The sequence below is a fragment of the Meles meles genome, chromosome X (genome assembly GCF_922984935.1).
Source record: "Meles meles chromosome X, mMelMel3.1 paternal haplotype, whole genome shotgun sequence".
NCBI classification, from domain to species: Eukaryota; Metazoa; Chordata; class Mammalia; order Carnivora; family Mustelidae; genus Meles; species Meles meles.
Window position 1 is genome coordinate 8,239,773 of NC_060087.1, and position 25,273 is coordinate 8,265,045.

Sequence of the window (25,273 nt, forward strand, 5' to 3'; positions counted from 1 at the left end):
TTTTCTCTAAAAAAAAAAAAAAAAAAATCCCTTTCTGGGCTCCTGATCCTGAAGTAAATACTCCTCAGCACTTCCCGTTGGCGTTTACTTGACTGCAGTTGATTTCTGCTCACATTCTTAAAGATGTTTAATAGGCTTCAGTTTATTATTTAACAGGAGAGACTTCCTCTCCGGAGCCTTTTCTGACACTCTCCCTCCTCCTGGGGAGATGTAAGCACCTGTGTGTTCCCTTAGACAGCATGCATGATGCTCACTGCTGGACCCCTCCTGAAACGTCTCTTCTTTAAGGCCAAGGGTAATACCTGTATTCTGTTCTAGCTTGTGCGTCTAGCATCCAGAACATGGCTGGCTGGCCTAGTGGGTAGAGCGGGTGACTCCTGATCTCAGGGTTGTGAGTTCAAGCCCCATGTTGGGCATAGAGATTACTTAAATATATATATATTTTTTTTCAGTGAATGAATAAGGCCAAGGAGAAATGACTAAGGAACACCTAATATTAATGGCAAGCATGTACCCACCACTTATGACGTGCCAGGCACTACACAAACACATGTACACTGAGTAGATTTATTCCTGAAACAACCTAAGGAGGTAGGAGCCACTATTACCTTTAAATGTGAGGAAACTGCATCACCGAGAGGCTCATCATTGTCCAAGGTCACAAACGAGAAGTGACAAGTGTGGCACTGGGTCACAGAGCCCTCTATGTTCTCTACCTTTGCACGTAAGAGGGAAAAGGATGCTCGGCCCACATTAAAGATGAAGGCCTCTCTAGTGGTTCCCAATCCAGAGGAGGCCAGCAAGGGGTGCTGTCACTGAAGGCTTTTGCATTCTTGGACTGTTTAGGGGCAACAGAGGAAAAGGTGTGGCTCAAGGACTTAAGAAGGGGTAGAAATGGAGAAAAACAAAAGAAAGCATCTAAAGTCTTGCCCTGCAAGGTTAGAGTCTGGAAAGGAAATCTCCATTCTCCAACAAGAAAAATAAAAATGCTAATATTCTGATGTGGTTTAGCCATGACAGGCAATTCCCTGTGCCTTAGAGCTCCCCCTGCTATTTACGGGGAACATCACCATCAACACCTCATTCCTGATAAGCCACAACCTGCAGAAGGATCACAGCTCCAGTTCTGGTTTCACCACTGTATTATTATTAAAGACACAGCTCACTATCTGTTCATCTTCCCCCAACCTGTCCCTCTCATGGCTCTTATTTTGCCCAATGGACCTATTGCTCACCCAACTCATTATGCCAGAAAATCTGGACATCTCTCAAGATTTCTCCTTCCCTTTCCCCTGTCGAGTCCAACTGGTCACTGAGTTTTGGGGATTCTATTTCATAAATCTGTTATCTGTTCATTCATTCACTACACATTGATTGTGTGCCAGGACTATGCCGTGAATTGGATGAGATTCCCCGCAGCTCTGCCCTCCCAACTTCAAGGAACGGAGCATCTTATGCGGAGCACTTTGGAAAGGAACAGCCCATTCTACTGCAGCATACCGTAAATGTAAGAAACAGGTAGGTAGAAGGCTGGGAGGGAATTTTGGAGGGGTATGTGATTCAGGTGGGGAAGCCTGACGGTTTTTCTCCTGGCAATGTCCAAACTGAAACGTGAAGAAGGTATAGCGAAAACCCAGTGAAAGGGAGCGCAAGCGCGAAATTTCTGGCTGCAAGAATAGAGCACGACATCAGAGCCGCCAAGGTGGTCTCTAGGCCGATCTTAATCCAGTCACTACACTACCCAAACGCTTTCCATCCCTCAAAACAAAGCAAAAAATTCGGCACCTTCTTTCCTGTCTCTGGAGGTTTGGCCTTGGTCTCCCAGCACTTGTCATTTGTTCATCAAGAGCTCCTGAGCACCTCGTTGGTGCAGGGACCTCCTGGTACCAGCTTCACAGTACTTTCCCCCTTGGGGGAATTTTCAACATTGCAGCAGACCCTGACGGAGCAACTCCTGAGTGCGGGGTTTGAAAACCATGCCAAAACTTAAGATGTTAACGACTTGGTTAAGGACCTCACAGCCTCACTCCCAAGGCTCACCCGCCGTCACTGGATGGCTCCAGGCCTGTCACCTGCTCGATGGCTCCAGGCCTGTCACCTGCTCGTCCCAGCCCAGGTATGCCCCAGGGCTTTCTTCACTCCCCCACCACCCTTCGCCCACCTAGACCCGACTTCAGCCGGACGTCCTCCTCGCGGAGCCACCTTCGGCGGCGCGCAACTCTGCTAAGATGGCCCACGCGGCGCGGCCGGTGGTTGCTGGAGGGCGGCCGGCGGCTGGCCTCCCCGCCGCCACTGCCCACCCCCAGACAGACCCTCTCCAGGGTGCCTCCCAGCCCGCGCCGGCCACCATCCCCACGAGCGCGGGAGGGGCCGTCCTGCCGGAAGACCGCGGCCACGGGCACTATTCCCCGCCTGTCTTTGGGGAGCCCAGCAGGACTCGCGGAGACGCGCCCCAGCGGGAGCGCGCCCGCCCCGCGGCTCCCAGGTCTGGCCACCGCGCGGGGCGGGGCGGGCCGAGGCGGGACTGAGGGCGGAGCGGCCGCAGCCTCCGCCATTCCCCGCTCCCTCCCCCCACCCCCGCCACTGCGCGCCACCTCCCCGCCCCCACCCCCCCTCCCCCACCGCGCGCGCTCCGCCTGCCCCGGAGCCTCGCCCTCCGCCACGATGAGCAAATGAGCGCAAGCGAGGGCATGAAATTTAAATTCCACTCAGGGGAGAAAGTGCTGTGCTTCGAGCCTGACCCCACCAAGGCGCGAGTGCTGTACGATGCCAAGGTGCCGCCGCGGAGGGACAGGGAGGAGGCGCGGGCCGGGGACCCCGGGACGGGTGGCGGATGCGGATGCGGGTGCGGACGGCGGCGCGGAGCAGGGGAAGTGGCGGGGCCCGGCGCTCCATGCCGGCGGCTCCTCGGCTTGCGAGGCGCCGTGCGTGCAGCAGGGGGCGCTCTCGGGGCGCGGCGCTGGGGAGTCGGGGCCCGGTTGCTTCCGTTTCCGCCCGGCGCTGGGCTGCGCACGCGCCATCGGAAACCTCGCGCGTGCAGTGTCGCGAGGTTGGGGCCGCGACGCTGGTTTGCGCACGCGACGCCAGCGAGGGCTACCCGTCGAGGAAGTCGCTTGCCGGCGGCCTTCAGCTTCTTGTTAAATCTTTCACCATTCTGCGCGGCCCATCGTTGCCTGGGCTGCCGTGCGACGCCCTGACTGACCGAGCCAGGTCTTAAACCGTAGCGCCATAGCACTGGCCGTCGATTCACGACGTCATTGCTCTGGAGCACCAATCGTGTCTGGGCCCGTCCCTCCCGTAGGCCGCGACTCCCCACCCGAGGGCAGTGTTGATCCGGTGCTTTCGTCCCTCGGGGTCTTGTAGCATTTAGGTTTTCAGTCCCCGAGTCGCGCCCTGTGCCTATCCATCTAAGTTTCGGGGCGGGGGAGGGGGGCACTGAGCCACAACTGCAGCTCCTGGGCCTTGGATGACGAGTGGGAGTGGGCACCGCAGTCCGGGTTTGGGGGCTGGCTTCGGGTCCCAGGTGCTTCAGGGCGACTCTGGCCTTAAGGGGACTTCCCGAGGCTTCTAGCTTTTGTGAGTTGTGTTTTCAGGCTCCGCCCCCGAAGCCTCCGGCTGCTTGCTATCCCACCTCCCGCCCCGCCTTGAGCCTCCGTAGGGGTGACACGACCCATTATTTGCCCCAGTTGTTCCCTCTAGGGACACCTAGGAGGGATGGCATAATTTGCCAAAAGTCCCGACTCTGGACGCGGCTGAGCTGGGGATACTACAACTCCCAGAGATCTTAGGGCCTCGGCGCTCTTGTCTGGCCTGGACTCTCTCGTTAGTGACAAATCGGTCGGCCAATGGGCTTGAAGAAGCTGAACCCGGTCTCAATATCTGAGACCAATCGCGGGCTGGTTGGAGGGATGTTTCCTATTTTGAGGCATCCACTCAGGGGGAAAAAATGGAATTGAAAGGAAAAATGTTTCAACCCAGCTTTCAGTCTAAAAAAGGAGAGAACGCTTTCTTTTCTTTTAAAAAGAGATCTGTGATCTAGTTTTCCTGATCTAGCTTTCAGTATTCTCTATCTTCTGTCATTTGCGGACAATATTTCCTGGTTTCAGATTGTCGATGTTATTGTTGGGAAAGACGAAAAAGGCAGAAAGATCCCAGAATATCTGATCCATTTTAATGGTTGGAACAGAAGGTGAGTGTACTTGTTAAACGGGATTGAAAATTGATCATCTTTGCAGCCAAGAACATTGCAAACTTATTTAAGTTTTAGAAACACTTGTAGAAAAGCTTCACTTCCTGTTTCTGCTTTTTTATCAAACGTTGCGTATTCTCAAGAATGATACATTTAAGTCAATTATATTTGGATTCTCTGTGGGTAATTCTAGAAACCCTAGTTCTTTCTGTGTCTGCATGAGTTTCTTTTTCAATTTATTTGCATCTTTTTTTGATTTTAAAATGTTCAAATAGTTTTCTGAAACATAAGTATTTCTGGGACACTTCTGCTTCTGTGAGGCGCTTTTAGCATTTGTTTCATATCAACCTAAAATACTGAATTTTACATGATTTTCCTTTTTTTGTTTGATTAGCTGGGATAGATGGGCAGCTGAAGATCATGTCCTTCGTGACACCGATGAAAATCGGAGATTACAGCGTAAATTGGCAAGAAAAGCTGTAGCTCGCCTGTAAGAACACAAAAATCGTGACATAATTGTTATTCAGTGTGTTTTCTCTTTGTGTTTAGAACCTTTAAAATATTAAAGTAAAAATGTGACAACCATGGCTTATTAATAACTTTATGTATTTAAAGTGTGTTCGTGAAGAATTGCTCTTATATTCTAAATTCTGTGTTTTCACAGAGGTTACTGTATAATCTGAAGTGGAGATTAACATTTATGTTCTGGGATTTAATGATTTTTAGGTTCTTAAGAATCGTTGTTGTTATATCTTGTCTGTACTTCGATACCCGTATCAGTCAGCATCAAACTTTATTTCAGTTTTGTTTATTTTCTTTCAGGAGAAGCACAGGAAGAAAGAAGAAGCGCTGCAGGTTGCCCGGTGTTGACTCTGTCTTAAAAAGCCTCCCTGTTGAAGAAAAAGATGAAAATGATGAAAACTGTGAGTGGTTTGACTTCATTTTCTCTGGCTAAAAGAACTTTTACCTAGTCCTTTTATACTTGCAGGGTCGAGGGGTAGGAGTCGTTGCAGTTACAGGCAAGGAAACATTTTAAGCTCACCACGTATAACATGTGCCCCTTTTGTTCTTAACAATTAAAGTAGTGGTCAGTTAGTCCATAATACTGCATCAGTCTTGCTCATGACTGCTGCCTTTTCAGCCAGGGGCTTTATTTGTACTAAACCCTCATGTTTTCTTCTTGGCACTTCCTGAGCCTTGTCCCCAGTCATGAATGCAACAGAGAACCATGGAATCCTAGGTGACTAAACACTTTCAGATCATTAACTTGGGTGGGTTTTGCCCTTATTGAAATTGGTGTTATATTTCTCAAAATAAATTTCTATTCTGAAAGGTACAGTATTATGTTCAGCATTTAAAATATGTGCAGGACTACAGTTAATTATTGCCAATAGTAGGACACATGCTTCACCTTAAAGAACTATAATTGTAGGGGCGCCTGGGTGGCTCAGTCGTTAAGCATCTGCTTTTGGCTCAGGTCATGATCCCAGAGTCCTGGGATCGAGCCCAACATCGGGCTCCCTGCTAGGCGAGAAGCCTGCTTCTCCCTCTCCCACTCCCCCTGCTTGTGCTCCCTCTCTCACTGTGTCTCTCTCTGTCAAATAAATAAATAAAATCTTTTTAAAAAAGAGTTATAATTGTAAAGGTTAGGGAGGTATATGGTGCCATTATGCCTGATAATTTTTGTTTTTCTAGCAATAAGCAGTTCCTCTGCTGACAGTGGTGAAGAAAAGGATGAAGAAATAAGTGAAGGAAGTGATACTGAAGACAAGCCAGAAGCGGTATAAAGTTTCTATTGTAAAAATGCTGTTTTTGGCATATATTTAGTGGTAAAAATATGTGATAAAATTCTTCAGTTGCAGATCATTTTGTAAAAATGCATTGTTTTAACCAGATACTGTAAAGCTGTACTTGAACTTTAAGGGAAAATAACCCTTATTTATATTTATAGTCACTGTATGAACCTCTTGGTAGCTGTTTTTACCTGTAAAATGTTTTCACGAATCATAGTTAATTCTTTCTTTCCATTGTGGCCATGAACTTTGTTTTTATAGTCGTGATTAGTTTTTAAATGTTGTGTATCAGAGTTTGGCATCTTCTGCCTGCCTTCAGAGTTACCATAAATCTCACTGGCAAACTTAAAAGGGGGAAAAGAAAATTAGCATTGGCAACATGGTTAGTGCCCTAAAACACATTAACTTTTGGCCTTTAATGTATGTTTCTCTAGGACATGTGGCATTCTGGTATGAATGTTGAGGATTAATGGGGTTTGTTTCATAGTGGGCTCTCTGTGTTAGTCTTCCTTTGGATATAGACTCTGTTACTGTGACGACTAGTTAAAAATGAAATTGTGGTATTGCAGAAGGAAGAACCAGAGCTGCACACAAAAAGGGAAATGGAAGAAAGAACAATAACTATAGAAATCCCTGAAGTTCTGAAAAAGAAGCTTGAGGATGATTGTTACTATATCAACAGGAGGAAACGGGTATGCAGGAAGAATACATAAAACATGGATTCGTCATAGAATTTTCTTTCTACCGTATTTTACAGTCACAGACTCAAACAATTAAGAACCTTGTAAGAGTGAAATTCTTATTTTAAGTTTTATAGTGAGTTAGGTTTTAAAGTTCTCTGACACTACTCTTCTGCTGCTGATTGAATTAAAGCATGCACAGTCTTTCCCAGTGTTGGCTGTCCATTAGAATCCTCTAGGGAGCTTTGTCAAACTCCTCATGTCTGGGCTTCATGCAGGAGGTTAAGACATGGGGCACCTGGGTGGCTCAGTCAGTTAAGCGTCCGACTCTTGGGTTTCAGTCAGGTCTTGATCTCGGGGTCCTGAGGTCAAGACCCACAGTGGGTTCTGCACTCAGTGGGGAGTCTGCTTGAGATTTTCTCATTCCCTCTCCCTTCGTTCTTTCCTGCCCCTCCCACCTTACGCACGTGCACGGATGCACTCTCAAATATTTTAAGAGGAGGTTAAGACAGAATTGATCTGCCACAGAGGCAGACAGTGGACATAATCTTCCCAGGTAGCTGCAATTGATCATTAAGATGTGAATCACGGGTCACATTTATTTTTAAAATTTATGCTGTAGTCTTCATGGGGATACGATTAGTAGAAGCAATCATAGACCTTCAAAGCACATTTATTTAAAACATTTTCAAACAGAATTGGCTTTATTTTTGAGTTAAAGAATGTGTATAGACAAGAGCACTGTTTCTTGGCATATGTATGTGGTTTATCCAGTGAGATGCATGCATCACATGTCTGTATTTTTATTAACAGTTAGTGAAACTTCCATGCCAGACCAACATCATAACTATTTTGGAATCCTACGTGAAACATTTTGCTATCAACGCAGCCTTTTCAGCCAATGAGAGGCCTCGTCACCATCATGCTATGGCACATGCCAATATGAATGTGCATTATATCCCTGCAGAAAAGAAGTGAGTAGTGAGGGAGGTGGGGATTGATTTCTCAGTGGCTCTCTCTGTGTGTATTAGGGAAGTGACTTCCATTTAGAACAGGTGACACTCTATTTCTGTAACTTGGAATTCATTTAATATATCACTCGATTAACTTAATAATTCATTAAGAAGGAAATTTAACACCAAAATATTGTTCCTTTTACAAAATGTTCAGTAACTGTTTATTTTTTCAGCCAGTAACTATTTAGATACCTGGTCTGGATATACTGAGTTTGCACTGCCTCAACACCAAGACCAGTTTTTTTTTTTTTTTCAATGATGTGATATTGGGAGAGAACTCTTTGTCCTTGAGAAGCACCAGAATAGGCAAATAAAATTTTACCAAAGCTTGTTTACAAATAGGTTTTTATTTAGCCGGAATAATTGTTTTCATCGCCTGCCTTGTGCATGTTACCCCGCTGGATTAGAGGCAGACAGGCAGGTTGTTGGATTTGAAGTAAGTATTAGGACTGGTTCATTAGGTCCGCCCCCTTCAGCTCCCAGTAATTGGGGTCCAGTCGTTTGTGTTCTGCAACGCGGGCTACTCGGACTCCTTGTGTTGTATGGAAGGTATACATTTGTGTTCAGCACAGTAAGTTAAAATTACTGACGTACTTTTTTTCACTTTATATTATAGATCAACATTTTCATTTAATTTTTTGTTAACATCTACAAACTCACTGTATTTTTTAAACGTGTAAGTGTAATATATGGTGTTTAAGTTTAAAACTCTGCCTGATTAAAAACATGCAACTTTATTATGATATTTTGGAAAGTATTTAATGCACCTCTAATCTCTTCTTATTCTCCTAGCGTTGACCTTTGTAAGGAGATGGTGGATGGAGTAAGAATAACATTTGATTACACGCTGCCCCTGCTTTTACTCTATCCGTATGAACAAGTTCAGTATAAAAAGGTGACTTCATCCAAGTTTTTCCTTCCGATTAAGGAAAGTGCCACAAACACTAACAGGTAAGTTAGATAGTCTGAAGTTTGACTGTCAGATGTCAGCAACCAAGTTGACTCTGTCTTTGAAGATATCCACCTAACGCTATGGGGCCAACAGATTTGGAGGAGGAGATTGAAAAGTAGAGTTTTTCCCTGGGTAAGCTAAGTCATCATTCACTTTCAGATGGCTCTAAAAGATTGAACCAAGTGAAGGTTCCAGTGCGAGAACTTGGTTTGATTTTGTGCAGCTAACCTGTCTTTCCAAAGACAAATGGGGTGAAGAAGGCGCAGACTGAGAGAGGCAGAAGTGGGTTTGAATTTAGCTCCTTCACTTAACTGATTGCGTGGCTTGAGGAGATGCCTTCTGAGGCTCGCTCTTTTGCCTCTGTGCAATGGACAGAACGGCTGCCTCCTTGGGTAGTTATTAAATGAGAAAGTTCACAAAGGGCTGGCCACCTTTTGCCTTCAACTAAAGGTTAGTTCCTTTCCTGCTCTGCTGCATCACTACTTTCTTCCCTCAGTCACCAAGCATGCCCAAATCCCTATTGTTTGGTTGGGGGAGGAGCGGTGGAAATCCCCAACCTGAAGTCTGTACCCTCACCTGTATAAGCTGCTTCCCCGTCTTCCTGTGGCTCTCGGTGAGAATGGCCTGTTCTCATGATTTCCACTTCTTCATCTGTTCCTGCCTACTTAACACCCTGCTGTTGTCTACCAACTGCCTCTGCTAACTCTGCTCCCCAAGGGAGGGTACTAACAACTTCCCACTTGTCACAAGCCATGCTCTGCCTTGGCCACCTTTCCCCACCACCCCCTTCCCCCTTCCCTTCATGGCTCCTTGCTCCTGGTTCTCTCTCTGCCTCATGATCATCTCTTAGCCTGCCTGCCTGCCTCTCCCATTGGTTTAACCCTATGTGAGAGGCATGTGCAACTCACTGGGGACCTGTGTTGATGTTCCCATGCCCTACTCCAAGTCTCAAGGTTGCCAGTGTCCGGGGTGGACTGTGTGTTCCACAAAGCTTGGTGGATGCTTGTGGCTTTTCCGTTCTGGTCTTGTGAGTAGTTACACTGTGGTGAGATACCATGGTATTCTTACTCTCTTTATTTAAAAAAAAAAAAAAAGCTTTTACTGAAGTATAGTTGACACAATGTTATTTTACTTTCAGATGTAGGACACAGTGATTGCACAGACCTCTGTGTTACCCACACGTGGAGCTACCATAGTAATCCTGTTCTCTTGACCTGGGTTTCTCAGCCTCAGCCCTGTTGCTGTTTTGAGTGAGATCATTCTTTGTGGTGGGGCGTCCTCTGCACTGTAGGTTGTTGGGCAGCCGTCCTGGCCTCTATGCACTAGATGCCAGGAGTGTTTTGCCAGTTGTGACTAGCGAAGCAGCCCTGTCTCCAGATGGCGCTGCTGTCCCGGGCAGGGCACAGTGACTCCCCATTGAGAACCATCGCTAAAAGACAAGTACAGAAGGGGCATCACAGCCTTTAATGCCTTAAAGAGGAATTAAATGATCGAGTATGTATGGTTACTCTTTAAGAAAACACTTGTTTTGCCACATTTGAAAGTAAAAGTTTTAAGTCTCCTAGAGTGGAGTCCAGAGTGTTTTCTTCTCTGCCTGAAGGAGGACCTTTAAGAACGGCAGGTTTTGCAGAGATTCTGGGGACCAGGTGTGTGTGATGCTCTCTCGTCTTCTTCGGTAGGAACCAAGAGGAGCTCTCTCCGAGCCCGCCTTTGTTGAATCCATCCACACCGCAGTCCACGGAGAGTCAGCCCACCACGGGGGAGCCAGCCACCCCCAAAAGGCGCAAAGCTGAACCGGAAGCCTTGCAGTCTCTGAGGCGGTCCACGCGCCACTCTGCCAACTGCGACAGGCTGTCTGAGAGCAGCGCCTCGCCTCAGCCCAAGCGCCGGCAGCAGGACACCCCCTCCAGCATGCCAAAGCTGTTCCTGCACCTGGAGAAGAGTAGGTCCACTTTCAGGTGTAGGAAAGCCGTTCACTTTGGGCTTGGCGTGTGCCAGTCTCTGCTCTCCTGACGGGAGCCCAGCCGACAGGGGAGGCTGGGAGAAGAATGGGGGCGAGTGCACAGTCACACCCAGATTCACCCACTCAGCTGTGGGAAATCCACTCGGAGTCTGGCTCCGACCCAGACTCACGAGGCATTTTCCCTATGGCCTGGAGAGAGGAGTCCCACACCCTGGGCTCTGCAGTTGGACGCTCGGCCTGCTGGTTTAGCCGGCTCGTGCGGCCGGAAGCAGTAGCTCCGCGCTCCCTCCTCCCAGCCCTGATCTATCCTGCTAGGCAGCCACTAGTTACTTCCCGGCTCTATGGATTTGCCTCTTCTAGGCATCAATTCCTGTGAGCGCAATTACACAGTAAGTGACCTGTGTGCGGCTTCTGTCCGTTAGCATATGATGTTTTCAAAGTTCAGCGTGTCGTGGCCTCTGTCAACACTTGTTTCCTGTTTTTCCCCCCAAGAATCCAGGTACTGTCCTTTACGATGGGAAAGTCTTGCTGTTAAAGATTAAGAACTTCTCTACTGTTTTCGACTGCCGGATGACTGTTAAAACAGGAGCAAAGTTACTACTCTTCAGTTGCTCTATGATTGACAAGCGAGTAATTAACATTTTTTCCTTCTGAAGAGACACCTGTGCATAGCAGATCATCCTCACCGGTTCCTCTGACCCCCAGCAAGGAAGGGAGTGCCGTGTTTGCTGGCTTTGAAGGCAGAAGAACTAATGAAATAAACGAGGTAAAGCATTACTGTTGCTGGTCGTCCCCAGTGAGTCCTTTCTCTGGGGCTTAAATCCTGTGGGCGGAAATCAGGTTTCCTTAGAAACACTGTGTTGCCCTTGCTGAGGATAGCAACACAGTGCTTCATACGATGACGTTTAATACTGGTTTGGGTTTCTAAAATGAGAAAATCCTAGGATTCCAGCCCTGTGCTTATGGTCATCTTTTAAGTAAGCACAAGTATTGAAATATATGAGTATTTTCATTTTATGGATCAGGTGTTGGCACGCTTATTCTGTAGAGATCCAGAGAGTAAATATTTTAGGCCTTGTGGACCACACAGTCTCCTTCAAGACTCCCCAATTCCAAAAGCACCCTGTAAACGAATGGGCATGCTGGGTTCCAATAAGACTTGATTTATGGACACTGAAATTTGAATGTCATACTTTTCGTGTTATGGAATACGGTTCTTCTTTTGGGTTTTTCCAGCTATTTAAAAATACAGAATTCATTGTTAATAGTTGTCCCAGTATCCATCCCTTTGAGGGTGTGCTATATGTTAGCATCGTGCTAGCCACTTGACCCAAATCGCCGCACATTCTCTAGAACAGCCTTGCCACCAGGTTTCCATTTTACAAGTGGGGAAACTTTTCATTTAAAAAATCAGTTTTTGGGGCGCCTGGGTGGCTCAGTGGTTAAGCGTCTGCTTTGGCTCAGGTCATGATCCCAGGGTCCTGGGATCGAGCCCCGCATCGGGCTCCCGGCTCAGCAGGGAGCCTGCTTCTCCCTCTCTCATGCTTCTCCCTCTCCCACTCCCCCTGCTTGTGTTCCCTCTCTCACTGTGTCTCTCTGTCAAATAAATAAAATCTTTTTAAAAATCTTAAAAATTCTGTTTTTAAGGCTAGTTAACTGATGTGTAGGTAGTGAGTATACCAGGGGTGTAAGAGATGTCTTGGTCTACTGGGACACTCTGTGAATCTCACCTAGGAGGTAGGATTTCCCTGTTTCTGTGCATAGGGGAGATGGCTTTACTAGGAGAGAGAACATTTAAAGATGAGGGTTGGCAGACTTTCTGTAAAGAGTCAGATTGCAAATATTTTCAGGGTTGTGTCCCGTATAGTCTCTTTGGAGATTATCTAACTCTGCTGTAGTGTGAGAGTTACTCATAAGTGAATGAGTGTGGCTCTGTGCCCCCCAAAATGTATTCATGCACACTAGTAATTGACTTTCATAGGCTTTCACGTCATGAAATATTTATTCATGTGATTTTATTAACCATTTAAAAATACAACAGTCATTTTTAGCAAGGGAGGTAGGCTGGATTTGGCAGAAGGCCTTAATTGGTTGACCCCCAATAGAAAAGCTGGAAAACTTAATTTGTTTTACAGTGACACTGAGGGAAAGTTAGGAAATTCCTGTTATAGCAGTCCCTTACATCCTGTTTTTCAGACAAGGCCCTGCAGGTGTTACTAAGGGGAGCCCTTTTTCTTTTAAGAGGCTCATGAATATTCAAGAAGGCCATTCACTCAGGCTGGCAGCGAGAGCCCACCATCTAGTGGTTAGAAGGACAGCTGCAAGCTTCAGTAGAGCAGGAGTTCTAGTAAGACAGGCTCTCAGCAGTGACTCATGACGTCTTAAGAAGCTGCCACCTTCCTGGGTGCCTCTGTCTCAGTGTGTTTTAGTAGAAGCTCTGCATCCAGGTCACCTGAGACTGTCACTGACCTAGTGCATCGGGGTAGAGTCTGGATGTACACATTTACGATTCACAGGTGGTTGTCTGTATACCCCGGTGAGAATCGCTCTGCTGGAAACCTGTTTTTCCCCATGAAGTTTATCTTTGGTAAATAGAAGGTGATACACTGTATGGAAATGCAGAGTGGAATGAGTGAGGTAGGCTGGCCTGCTGAGTAGCCAGATAACTGGCATTTGCACACACGTGTCTCATGGTTCCGATGATTGCAGTTTCCCCTACGTTAGCTTCAAGTATCGCTGTCAAAACAGTCGCCAAGCTTCCGTGGTGTGCACCACAGGCTGAGGTGCTGGGCATGGAATAAAGATGCCGAAACCAAATCTCTCCCTTCAGTGGTCTACACCCCAGATGGATGGGGCGGTTGAGGCCAGGGCTGAAGCCCAGACTTCTAGTGTGGAGCCATGCAGAACCATGGTGAGACTCACTTCTACAGTTTCATTGTGTACACTTGTACTCAATTTAGTACATCAGCCTTTCTGGGGTGGTTTTGGCATCCTTCTGCCTTGTCTTACAGAGGATTTCTTTGGCCCTATATTTCCAGATTAAACTTGACAGATCCCAAAAGGCAAAGCAGCAACTCGGGAAAATAGTCCTATAATGTGCTGAAATATCTCTGTGGAGACTCATCAGAGAGCTTCTAAATACAGCTCTTGACTCTAACAAAAGCCCAAAGTCCACCCACAGCTCTGAAATTCAGGAAAAAGGAAAAGAAATTGGTTACCAGGGTTGAAGTCTGCTTTCACTTGATCCAGTGGTTCGGATTAGTTTCCAGAGTGAATCAAATATATCAGGAAATTAGGGAATCTTTTTTTTTTTAAGATTTTATTTATTTATTTGACAGAGAGAGATCACAAGTAGACAGAGAGGCAGGCAGAGAGAGAGAGGGAAGCAGGCTCGCTGCTGAGCGGAGAGCCTGACGCGGGACTCGATCCCAGGACCCTGAGATCATGACCTGAGCCGAAGGCAGCGGCCCAACCCACTGAGCCACCCAGGCGCCCCAGGAAATTAGGGAATCTTAAAACAGTGGTAGTATTACTCAAAACATCTTTGGGTTATTAGTTTTTGCTACTACATTCTCTAATATGGCATGATTTCCAATAAGGGAAAAGGCACAAAAATGACCAAAACAATTACAGCTAATTTATAGGTTATAGCTATCGAGAATTGGGAAATCAAATATTGCCTTAATCTTATTTTAGGTCTCCTCTCCCCCTACACACACACTTTATTTTTTCTAAGATTTTATTAATTTGACAGAGAGACACAGAGAGGGAACACAAGCAGGAGGAGTGGGAGAGGGAGAAGCAGGCTTTCCGCAGAGCCAGGGACCTGACGCTGGGCTCAATCCCAGGACCCCGGGATCATGAGCTGAGCTGAAGGCAGACGCTTAACGACTGAGCCACCCAGGCGCCCCACACTTCAGTTTTATAAGCTTTCTATTATTTTGACGTAGAGCTGCATATTTTCTATATTTTCCTCTATGTGCAATTTATTGTTTTAACTTCTTAAGGTGATGAGAGGTATCTCCGTGTTGCCAAGGAAGGTGGAGCCTCATGTGATACAAGAGGCAAGAATGTTTTGAAAAAGTTGTAGGGAACTATTAGATATACGCTGATATATAATCAATATGGAAGATGCATACCTTATCCTCCCAAACTTCCTAAATCATAATTTTACCAATAAGAAATGGACATTTAACTTTTTGGTATATACTTCCTGGTAGGTCTTCTGTGTATCTACATAATAATTATGCACATCATATTATGTATTTTTTCTAAGTGTCATGTTGAATTTCGTTATTTTGTAGTTTGACCCTTTTCAGCATAATGCATTATACTCCTGTATGCTGAGATCATGTCCTAAAAGAGCTTCATGGGAAAGTTAGAGGAGTGGCGTTCAGAATTCCACAGTGGTTTGTTGTTACTGCCATTTTCTGGGTCCAGCTGTGAAGCAACTCCCAAGTTGCTAGGAGACCATGAAGCTTGGGAGTGAGAATTTGACACTCAGTTCGAGATGAGAACCTCAAAGCAAGTTATTTCTGCTGGGATTCTAAATTTTGAGAGCTCTTGGTGACAGTGTTAAGCATGCATTGAACAATCTGTCACTGTATCTTTTCTCAGGTCCTCTCCTGGAAACTTGTACCTGACAGCTACCCTCCAGGCGACCAGCCCCCTCCACCGTCTTACATTTATGGGGCACAACACTTGCTACGATTGTTTGGTAAGAAATCCTGCTCCCTGCTTTCTTCTTCCTCCCCCGCCCCCTACTCCCTTCCATTTTGGGGTTTTTTTTAACCTATTTTTTTTTTCAGTAATCTCTACACCCAGTGTGAGGCTCAAATTTATGACCCTGAGGTCAGAAGTCACACGCTTTTCCAGCTGAGCCAGCCAGGCACCCTTCCACTTTGGTTTTAACACCCTTGTTAGTTTATGTACATCTCGTGGTAATTTTAAGGGTCTAAGAAAAATCATTGAAAAAAAAAATTTTTTTAAAGGCACTGAATCAATCTTAAATTTCATAAAAATTGTGTTTGTACCATGTGTACCACTGTACTGTGTTCAGTGAGGGTTTTTGGTTTTGTTTCATAATGTAGATGTTAATTTCAGTTTGAATAGGATAAGCAAGGACCCTCAGTGTGTCCTGCTCATTGCCAGAGTCTGCCAATTGTATATGGTTTTGGTTTTATTTTTAATGCAGTGAAACTTCCAGAAATCCTTGGAAAGATGTCCTTTTCTGAGAAGAATCTGAAGGCTTTACTGAAGCACTTTGATCTCTTTCTTAGGTATTTTAAATTTGTTTGTAAAAACTTATCTCTGCTACTTTATATATGACTTTTCTGAACTTCTCCATAGTAGATGTGGAAGCTAGCTTTGTGGTATTTTAAACAGTAGCAGTAGTAGCTAAGAATGATTGATTCTAACTGTAATCGTGACATCATTTTTGGCTATTTTCTTCTTCTGTAATTTATTGTATAAAGGTAAAATTTTTTGTGTCACTAGAAGAATGCATTTGGGTAACTGAATAGAAAATTAATTTTTTATAGTAGAAGTGATTGAGATTGGTAATTTGGTTTTACATTTTTCATTTAGAAGTACCCTAAGTATTAGGCTTTTCTTTGTTGCATATACATAAACTAACTTAAATATTAGCATTTACAGGTTGGATTTTGTGTTTAGAATTAAGATAAATGACCGATACATGCTGACAGTTTGTAAACTTAGAGAAAGGTATGGTTCCCTACATCTGACAGAGCCAGTCATTGTATCTTAGGATCATTTGCTCTGAGGCTCTGCGCCCTACTCCTTGTACCACGCTGTGGGCCCAGACTCACTTGTGTCTGTGGCCCAGCTCTCTCCCACCCAGATGTCTACTGACCAGTTCCTCTGCTTCACATTCAAGACTACTCACCATACCACCTTACCCAGCCCGTATATCTATCTGATCTTCTTTCTTCTCTGTAAGGGGGTACCTTCTCTTTGTAGTCAGGCTCCAACCTGCAAGAGCTAAACAAGTGGGATTTATCGGTGTGGAAAGTATTACAGCCAGAGAAGTAGGTTTTTGGAGTTTTTAAAGGGTATTTTTATGTAGACATTTTGAGTACAGTGTGAGTGAAATTAGAGTTTATTACACGTTATTAGAAACAATTATGAAAAATATACTCTTCCCTTCCAGCCTCCCCCTCAAACACACAATTCTATTTGGCATAGAGATTGTGTAGGCCAAAATCAAATAGTGCCAATAAAACATGAAGAATAGCTGCAAGTTAGCATAGGAAAGCCTGCTGATTTTGTCATGCCCAAAACGAAATAGAAATTAATTGTTTTAAGAATTAATGTAGAAAGATTTACAAATATACTAATTGGTTTTGAAAACGTATCCAGAATGCTCGGTGGACTCAATGATCACCTTAAAAATGGCACAGTCCAAAGAAGAGTTAGCTATCTCGTGAATTTTGACTCGGTTTTTACTAAAGAAGATACTAGGTTTATCCTTACATTTTTAGAAATTTGGACAGGTGGAAAGAGGCTGGAGAAAGAAGCATGAAACTAATTAGCTTTGTGGTTAATATGGCTCATGTGAGAATGTTTAAGTCCGTGTGATGAAATCTTTGACTCTTCAGACACAATATAGCGTCTGCAGAATGTGAACTTTTGAATAACTGGCCTCATTTTAACGTCCATGGTCAGACACTAAGTCAGCCTTGTTTATGAAGTTTGCTACTGTACGCTGAAACTGTAACACCTTAGGATGGCAAGTTAGTACCCAGATACCCTTTACTGTTCATGCTGCTCAATTTCGGTTTAGCTTAGCCTGTAGGAAGTATTGGAAATTTCTCAAGTGACATTTGTTGAATTTATAGCGCTTTTTTTTAAAGATTTTATTTATTTGAGAGAGTGAGCACGGGCAGGGGGAAGGGCAGGAGAAGGAGGCTCCCCGCTGAGTAGGGAGCTGATGCAGGACTGCATCCCAGGACCCTGGGATCATGACCTGAGCCGAAGGCAGATGCTTAACTGACTGAGCCACCCAGGCGCCCTGAGTTTATAGTTTTTTATAGTTTGTTTTTATTTTTTTTAAGACTTTATTTGACAGAAAGTGTGCACAAGCAGCGGGTATGGCAGGCAGAGGGAGAGGGAGAAGTAGGCTTTCCGCCCTAGCAGGGAGCCTGATGTGGGAGCCGGGGATCGTGACCCGAGCCAAAGACAGACACTTAACGACCGAGCCACCAAGGCGCCCCAGTATAGTTTGTTTTTATAACAGGAAAATGCAGTAGTCGTCAGAGCCCTTTTTTTTTTTTTTGAATGTTTGTATAATGAAGCCTGCCACCTAGTGGAGTTTCGGTTCTATTTCTCTTTGTACACTTGATAGTGAAAGGATCCTAATGAAATAATTGATACAGGAGCCAGATATATGCCATGAAAGTGAAGAGTATATAGAAATCAAGATTTTATTCATTTTCTTCCTTCAGAATACCAAAAACGTCTGAAATGTTAGGATGGTCACAAGTTAAAATTTTGCTTGCTGGTATTCAGTCCTCACTGTTAAAGATCATCAGGGCCATTTTCTTCTTTTCCCAGGTTTTTGGCAGAATACCATGATGACTTCTTTCCAGAGTCTGCCTATGTTGCTGCCTGTGAGGCACACTATAGCACCAAGAACCCCAGGGCAATTTATTAAAGTTTTGATGGTTCTAGAAGAACAGCTTCTCTGTCAAGCTTTGTGCTCTAGGTTCCCAGTGAAGATCTAGGGAGATGGTGGACCTTCTTTATAGAGCTGGCGTGACACCCACCCCTAGGGGCTCTGGCAGAGGTGGGCCCATTTGTTTGAGTTGCTTACATACTATAGTTATTTCTGTTAAGGATTACTTCCTAGGTGCCTGACCAGCCTCCAGCGTGAGACCCTTGCCACCGTTCATGTCATCTGTGACAGGAGAAAAAGAACAGCTGTGGTCACTGTGAAGCGTTAATGAGAGTATGTATAGGTCAGGCTATTTCAGTAGCTGTTGGAGTTAATTCGTTAGCGATAACCACATTTTTTAGTTATTTGTTAGCATTAAGCCAAATTGTTTTCCAAACTGTTTTCATTCTTGTGATGAGGCTCAAAAACTCTGTCCAACAAATTTTAGTTTTGCTTGGAAATCACAAAGTAGTACCAAAATATTTTGGGAATTGATACCGATGGCAAAAGAAAATTTGCAGTCACACATTTGCTTGTTACAGCTCCTTTTCTCCAAAATCTTATTTTTGGTAATCTAAATAAAGTGTTGCCTCTCTTGTTTGAGATTTTACAGCTATACTTTATTGTGTAATGTTATGGTTCCCTTTCTGTAAAACCTTATTTTTGGTGATCTAAATAAAGTGTTGCCCATCTTGTTGCAAAGAACCAGTTCTCACTCTGGCCTTGTCCTCTTTCTTTGTGGCAAAGGAACAGTGAGGTAATCTCTTTACTCATAACTTTTTGTTTTATTTTGTTATACTTTTGTGCCTTTTTTGCTAAGGCCTTGTGTTTTCTATCCCTCTTTGATTTTGCCCCACTTGGTGGCTTGACCATAAGGTGGCTACTGGGAGTCAGTGCAGTTTTGCTATCTTGCTGCTGCTCTCTGAGGTGGTCTGGGGCCAACTCATTTATCCTTGTACACCATTACCAGCTGATGGTCTCTGCAGTCACCCTTTTTTTTAAAGATTTTATTTATTTATTTGACAGAGACAGCGAGAGAGGGAACAGAAGCAGGGGGAGTGAGAGGGGAGAAGCAGGCCTCCCGCTAAGCAGGGAGCCCATTGCAGGGCTGATCCCAGGACCCCGGGATGATGACCCGAGCCAAAGGCAGCTGCCCAACGACTGAGCCACCGAGGTGCCCCTGCAGTCACCCTTCTAATCCTCGTGTTAATCTCTCATGTGTCCCCTCTCTGCCTCGATGCTTAAAAGGCAAACATTAACATGATGAATGTGATACTTAACTGCAAGGTATAGCAATTTAGGGAAATAACAGTTTAAAAATTGACAAGAGGAAGAAAACACAATTTTTAGGAAAATGGCCTAGATTTTTAGGAAAGTTGTAACTCAATTAAAGGGATCCCGGTACCATACAAGCCTTGACTATAGCGCCTGCCTTCTTTTGTAGCTCAGTTCAGTTGACCTTCACTTCCAAAGACTATTGGTCATGAGTGACAAAGGCCACAGGGGATTTTTTTAAATCTAAAATGGTTCAGTGGTTCCATCAAAGAGACTTCTGCATGTATTGACCAGTGAGATTGAGAGCCTGTAAATCAGAGTAGACATCATCTTAGCATGGTGAGTAGCTAAGTAAGACTCAGGTTTTTGGTGTCTCATCAGGTATAGCACTGAGTTCGTACTGTTGCATCTCCATTCGGTTCATGCAGTGCCTCTTTAATCAAATCTGGTGCACCAGCAGTGTGCTCTGAATTGCTGAGAAAGTTTAATCAGTAATTATTCATGGCCTGGAAAAGAAAAGAAGAAAAAAATTTCCCTTATGAGAATCTCCTTGTTTAAAGTCTCCAGTGAAATGGATACAGACTCTCTCTGGGAACGCTTATACAGCTGCATACCTTAAGTTTACAATTCATTTTCTTTTTTTATCAGCTGTTTATCATTTAATCATGATCTTGTGTATCTCTCCAGGTCTCTACATATAGATTGTTTTCATTCCCTTCCTTTAAATCTAAATGTATCTTAAAAGATAATACATTCTTGTCACTTAAGATCCAAAAGATACAAAAGAGCACACAGGGAAAGCCCCTTGCTTCCGCTGTCTCTATCCCAGGTACACTGGGTAGACCCAGCCAGGGTTCCTTTTCCCCAGGAGTTCTTCTAGAGACAGCCACAATTCATTCATTTCCTTTTTTTAAAAGATTTTATTTATTTATTTGACAGTGAGAGAGGGAACACAAGCTGGGGGAGTGGGAGAGGGAGAGGCGGGTTTTCCACAGAGCAGGGAGCCCAACGTGGGGCTCGATCCCAGGACCCTGGGATTATGGCCTGAGCCAAAGGCAAATGCTTAACGATGAGCCACCCAGGCACCCCTTCATTCATTTTCTAATAATGAAAAGTTTTCTTCCTAAGGCATTTCCTAATCATAACTTCCTTTAAGCTAATTATTTACAGCTTAGGTTGATTAAGAGAACTTCAAGTGTCCCTTTATTATATATCATTAATAAATTTTCAAATAATAAATCAGTTAAAAATATGATTTAAATGTCTAGGCCATTCTCCTAAAAATTATATGCTATCTTCCTCTTGTCAATTTTTTTAAAGATTTATTTATTTGACAGACAGAGATCACAAGTAGGCAGAGAGAGAGGGAGAAGCAGGCTCCCTGCTGAGGACCCCGGGATCATGACCTGAGCTGAAGGCAGAGGCTTTAACCCACTGAGCCACCCAGGCGCCCCACTCTTGTCAATTTTTAAATTGTTATTTTCCTAAAGTGCCAAACCTTGCAGTGAAGTATATTTATCATGTTAATGTTTCCCTTTTAAGTAATTTAAAGGTATATTGAAAATAACATCTCAATAACTTGTATAGCAGGTCCTTGTACTAGGACTTTGAAAAGAACATTCAAGAACAACAACAACAACAACAAAAATACTTGTCTGAACAGAAGTAGATTTATAAATCATTCCATAGTACAGTGTACACAAAAAAAGCAAAAGAAAAATTTACTGAGGCGCCAGGCTGGCTCAGTCAATAGAGCCTGTGACTCTTGATCTCAAGAGCCATGAGTTCAAGCCCCATGTTGGGTGTGGAGCCTACGTAAAAGAATCTTTTTTAAACTCTCAATTTATAAAAGCTGACATCCGTCATTAGATTTTATTAACTCTGTAATAATGTCTGTCAAGTAACTGTAATTTGAAGAAGTGCAGTTACCCTGTTTTTCCATTGTTTTAATAACTCAGTGGCCTCTGCTCCTTAATATTTAGCTTGTCAACAGGAAGTTTATCTGAACACGTATTGACAACCACCTACTGTGGTTTCGCACAGCAAAAACTGTGCTAGGCATTGGAAAGGTAAGGATGAATAAGGTATGATCCTTGGTGGGGAATGCACTTAAGACTGAGTCTTCCTTAAGTTCTGTATTAAGGAATTATGTTATTTTAACTGCTTCTTAACTGTAAAAAGTATAATGTAATCATAAATGGCAGCATTTTCCAAAATTAAGCTTTCCATTGTCTAAGAGAGAAGGGATAGTTGTACTGCTAATTGATGTATGGATGTCAGGTTAGGTAAGTTCGATTATTAACTTTTTGCTAGTTGAAAAATCTGCCAAGATAATGTGAAGGGACTTGATATCCATTGGAGAAGGGAGTCTCAACAGATTAAAATTAAAAGCAGTAATTTGGGGAAATCGTGTTTACTTTACAATGAGATAAGACTCCTCAATAAACCAATTAAATCTTCTTTTAAGCAATGCAATTGGAGAGACACTATTTGTTCTAATTCTGTTTGTCTTATTCTTGTGCCAGATTCTTCCCGATGCTCATCCGGGACAGATTGTCAGTGCGTATTTAAGTTAATTGAGTTGTGTTGTTGTTACCTAGTCCAGTAAAAAGAATGCTACTTTCTGCCCCCCCTATTCTGTGGAATTCATCTAAGCTCAAAGTGAATTTGTAAATGACCGTTTCTTTGCCTTAGCTTTTCCTCTGATTGATGAGCAGAATATCCGTCCCCTGTGAGTGTCCACTAGGCCTGAGGTGAGGTGCTTAGTCAGCTCTTCTCTCGGCACGTTGACCGGAGCATCTGTTGGGACCCTAGCCCAGACCATCTTCTCAAGATTATACACACGTTGCCGAAGGACTACAGTTAGTATCAGAGGGTGAATGAGCAAGTGTTGACGTGGTGGTGGACAGTCTGCTGAGCACTCAGGGGAGAGTAGAGATTGCTGAGGAGGAAAGAAAGAAAAACAACAAAAGGTCTGCTTTAGAAATGGAAAAGGATTGGGGTGCTTTTGCTGGGTGACATGTACTAAGCCTCTTCCCCTTCAGTTCTATAAGGTAACCCTGCCAAAATGGCGACCATTCACTTAATGCTTGAGGAAATAGTTTTGTACTTTTAACCTTTTGTGGAGATGGGTTGCCAGGCTGAGATTGGCCTCTACAGGTGGGATAAGAGCAAGGGCACCCCAAGAGATGAGGACATCAGGTTTATATGTTCTTAAACTCATCAAAAGGGCTCCAGGAGAAGCCAGATACAAGAGGCCATATAGTCCGTGGTTCCACTTCTATGAAATGTCCATTATAGCTAAACCATAGGGACAGACAATACGTTAATGGCCATTAGAGGATGAGGAGAGGAGGGAATTGGAACTGACTGCTAAGAGGCCTAAGGTCTCCTTGGGCTGGTGGAATATTCTGGAATTAGTGATCACGGCCACCCTATGATTTTACTAAAAACCACTGAATTGTATGCTCTTAAAAGGTGAATTTTACATTATGTGAATTATAATTTAGTTGAAACAGGGAGACCCAGGGATTGGATGTAACTACAACTCAAGAAATACACACCATGAAAACGCATTTTTGAGACCTGAAAAACTATTTGATCCGATACTGCAACGTGGCTTCTTTTTTAAGATTTTATTTATTTATTTGCGAGAGAGCAACAGAGATAGCAAGAGAGCAGAAGTGGGGTGGAGTGGCAGCTTCCCTGCTGAGCAGGGAGCCAGACATGGGGCTCCATCCCAGGACCCCTCTCGGAATCATGACCTGAGCTGAAGGCAGACGCTTAGCCAACGGAGCCACCCAGGCGCCCTTTAACATGGCTTCTTTAATGCACCATTGGCCAAGGCAGGCCAAGTTTCCTTTTCTCCACTTCCACTGGGTTCAGACTTCACCTGAAGTTCCGAAAACACAGTGCTGTGCCTTCATACAATTTTCTTCGTGAGCAAATACAGAGTTGACAGATCTTCAAACCTCCTTGACTTTCAAATTCTGCATGGCAGGGCATAAGGAATAAGTATAGAAGCAAAAAAAAGTTAATAAACAGAAGAAGTTAGTGACTGTAAAAACCGCATCAACTAAGAATAATGCAAACCATAGTCAGGTCATGTTTACAAGTTTTCATGTTTTGGAATTTCTTTACAACATCAGTCTTTATCCTTCCAGAAGGTCGTGAAAAATCGTAGGTAGTAAAGTGTTCGATTGTGTTTTTCTATTGATTTGCCCTTTTCTCACTCAGATTTACAACTTTCAGTGGAATGATTTAGTAAGTCATTTTGGAGATCTGCTTTGGCACAAGGTAAATAACACCAGCCTGCTGATTCTATATACTGCTCAGTCTCCACCGTTGTAAAGGTGACTTCGGAGACAATTTCAGGTCATCAGCACCTATTAGTTGTTTATTATTAACCAGAAAATGATTTGGGGTGAGATGATTTGTGAGCTGTATAGAAACACACCTATAAGTGTTAGAGGAGGAAGGCTATTTAAGTGTGTTTGGGTCGTACATAAAAGTCTGAAAACCAAAAATGGAGGGCAACCTAGTAAGAATTTCTTTTGATATATGATTATTCATCTTAGCGTTTATATTCGGTAGCACATAAAGTTTAACCAATCATAGCATTGAACCCCTTTGTTAATTTGGTGGTCCCTAAGAAGCCATGATGTGGTAGATGGATTGAAAAATGTTTCTAAATCTTTTACACGCAAAATGTTTCTGAATCTTTACACACACACACATACCCATGTCCCTGTCTCTGATCTTTCAAACGTGTATTTTTTTGAAGTTTTTTAAATTTAAATTCAATTTAGTTAACATATACTGTATTACTGGTTTCAGGAGTAGAATTTAGTGATTTACCAGTTGCATATAACACCCAGTGCTCATTACATCAAGTTCACATGTGAATTTTTAGTTTCTCTGTTCGAGAGTTAGGATCCATTTTTCTGCTCCTTGATTTTGGTCTGGCTTTTATTTTTCTTGTGCTGAGGGCTGACTTTCAATAGATCGCAGCAAGGGAACTGCTCTGCTTAGTATGAAACCCACATTAGTCTGGCTTTGGGACTTGATTTAGCCAAGAAAATAGGGCAGAAGTGCTTCACTTCCCTTCTCTCCCTTGGAAGCTTGCTGAGATGTGAACCAACCCCAGGCTAACCTGCTGGGTGATAAGAGACATGTTGCCTAGTTATTCTCATCACCCAATCACCTACCAGCCAACTGCCCCACATGTGGAAGAAACCATTTCAGACCAGCCAACCCCCAGCCTACCTACGAGCCCGTTACGGATGCATAGACAAGTGAACCAAAATCTGCCAAACTTGGCCTAGGTTAGAACCACCCAGTTGACGCATATGTTGTTGATCAATAATGAAGGCTTTTTGTTTTAAGCCGCTGTGTTTTGGGGTGGTTTGTTATGCAGCAACAGCTAACATCACAATATGTCTTTGTGGTGTTTCTGTTTTGCATTGTGTTCCGTGGAACAGCTCAAACTTCATTGCCTTAGCTGAAATTGCTGAAATTCTGGTCTGTTCAGAAGCCATCAGCTAGGGGCGCCTGGGTGGCTCAGTGGTTTAAGCCTCTGCCTTCGGCTCAGGTCCTGATCTCACGGTCCTGGGATCGAGCCCCGCATCGGGCTCTCTGCTCAGTGGGGGGCCTGTTTCTCCCTCTCTCTCTGCCTACCTCTCTGCCTACTTGTGACCTCTCCCTCTCTGTCAAATAAATAAGTAAAATATTGAA

At 44.0% G+C, this 25,273-nt stretch overlaps 1 protein-coding gene across 3 annotated transcripts; it reads left to right on the forward strand.

The window, feature by feature from the left end:
• Positions 1–2,617: 2,617 nt before the first annotated feature.
• Positions 2,618–18,970, forward strand: MSL3 (MSL complex subunit 3). 3 transcript variants are annotated; one of them, XM_045996044.1, is made up of 13 exons: positions 2,618–2,774; positions 4,107–4,189; positions 4,584–4,679; positions 5,012–5,112; positions 5,885–5,970; positions 6,552–6,674; positions 7,476–7,636; positions 8,471–8,629; positions 10,310–10,572; positions 11,250–11,359; positions 15,211–15,310; positions 15,788–15,872; positions 18,166–18,970. In XM_045996044.1, the coding sequence occupies exons 1-13, from the start codon at positions 2,673–2,675 to the stop codon at positions 18,263–18,265; spliced, it is 1,569 nt and encodes a 522-aa protein (XP_045852000.1). In that variant the 5' UTR covers positions 2,618–2,672; the 3' UTR covers positions 18,266–18,970. The 3 variants fall into 3 exon arrangements, with proteins under 3 accessions (XP_045852000.1, XP_045852001.1, XP_045852002.1); XM_045996045.1 differs by lacking the exon at positions 4,584–4,679; XM_045996046.1 differs by lacking the exons at positions 11,250–11,359; positions 15,211–15,310; positions 15,788–15,872; positions 18,166–18,970 and adding an exon at positions 11,086–11,222.
• The last annotated feature ends 6,303 nt before the right edge of the window (positions 18,971–25,273 follow it).

Coding starts and splice junctions, on each gene's coding strand:
- MSL3 (XM_045996044.1), top strand. CDS start 2,673: ATGAGCGCAAGCGAGGGCATGAAATTTAAATTCCACTCAGGGGAGAAA. Junction 5,113..5,884: donor AGATGAAAATGATGAAAACT/GTGAGTGGTTTG, acceptor TTGTTTTTCTAG/CAATAAGCAGTTCCTCTGCT. Junction 7,637..8,470: donor TATATCCCTGCAGAAAAGAA/GTGAGTAGTGAG, acceptor TTATTCTCCTAG/CGTTGACCTTTGTAAGGAGA.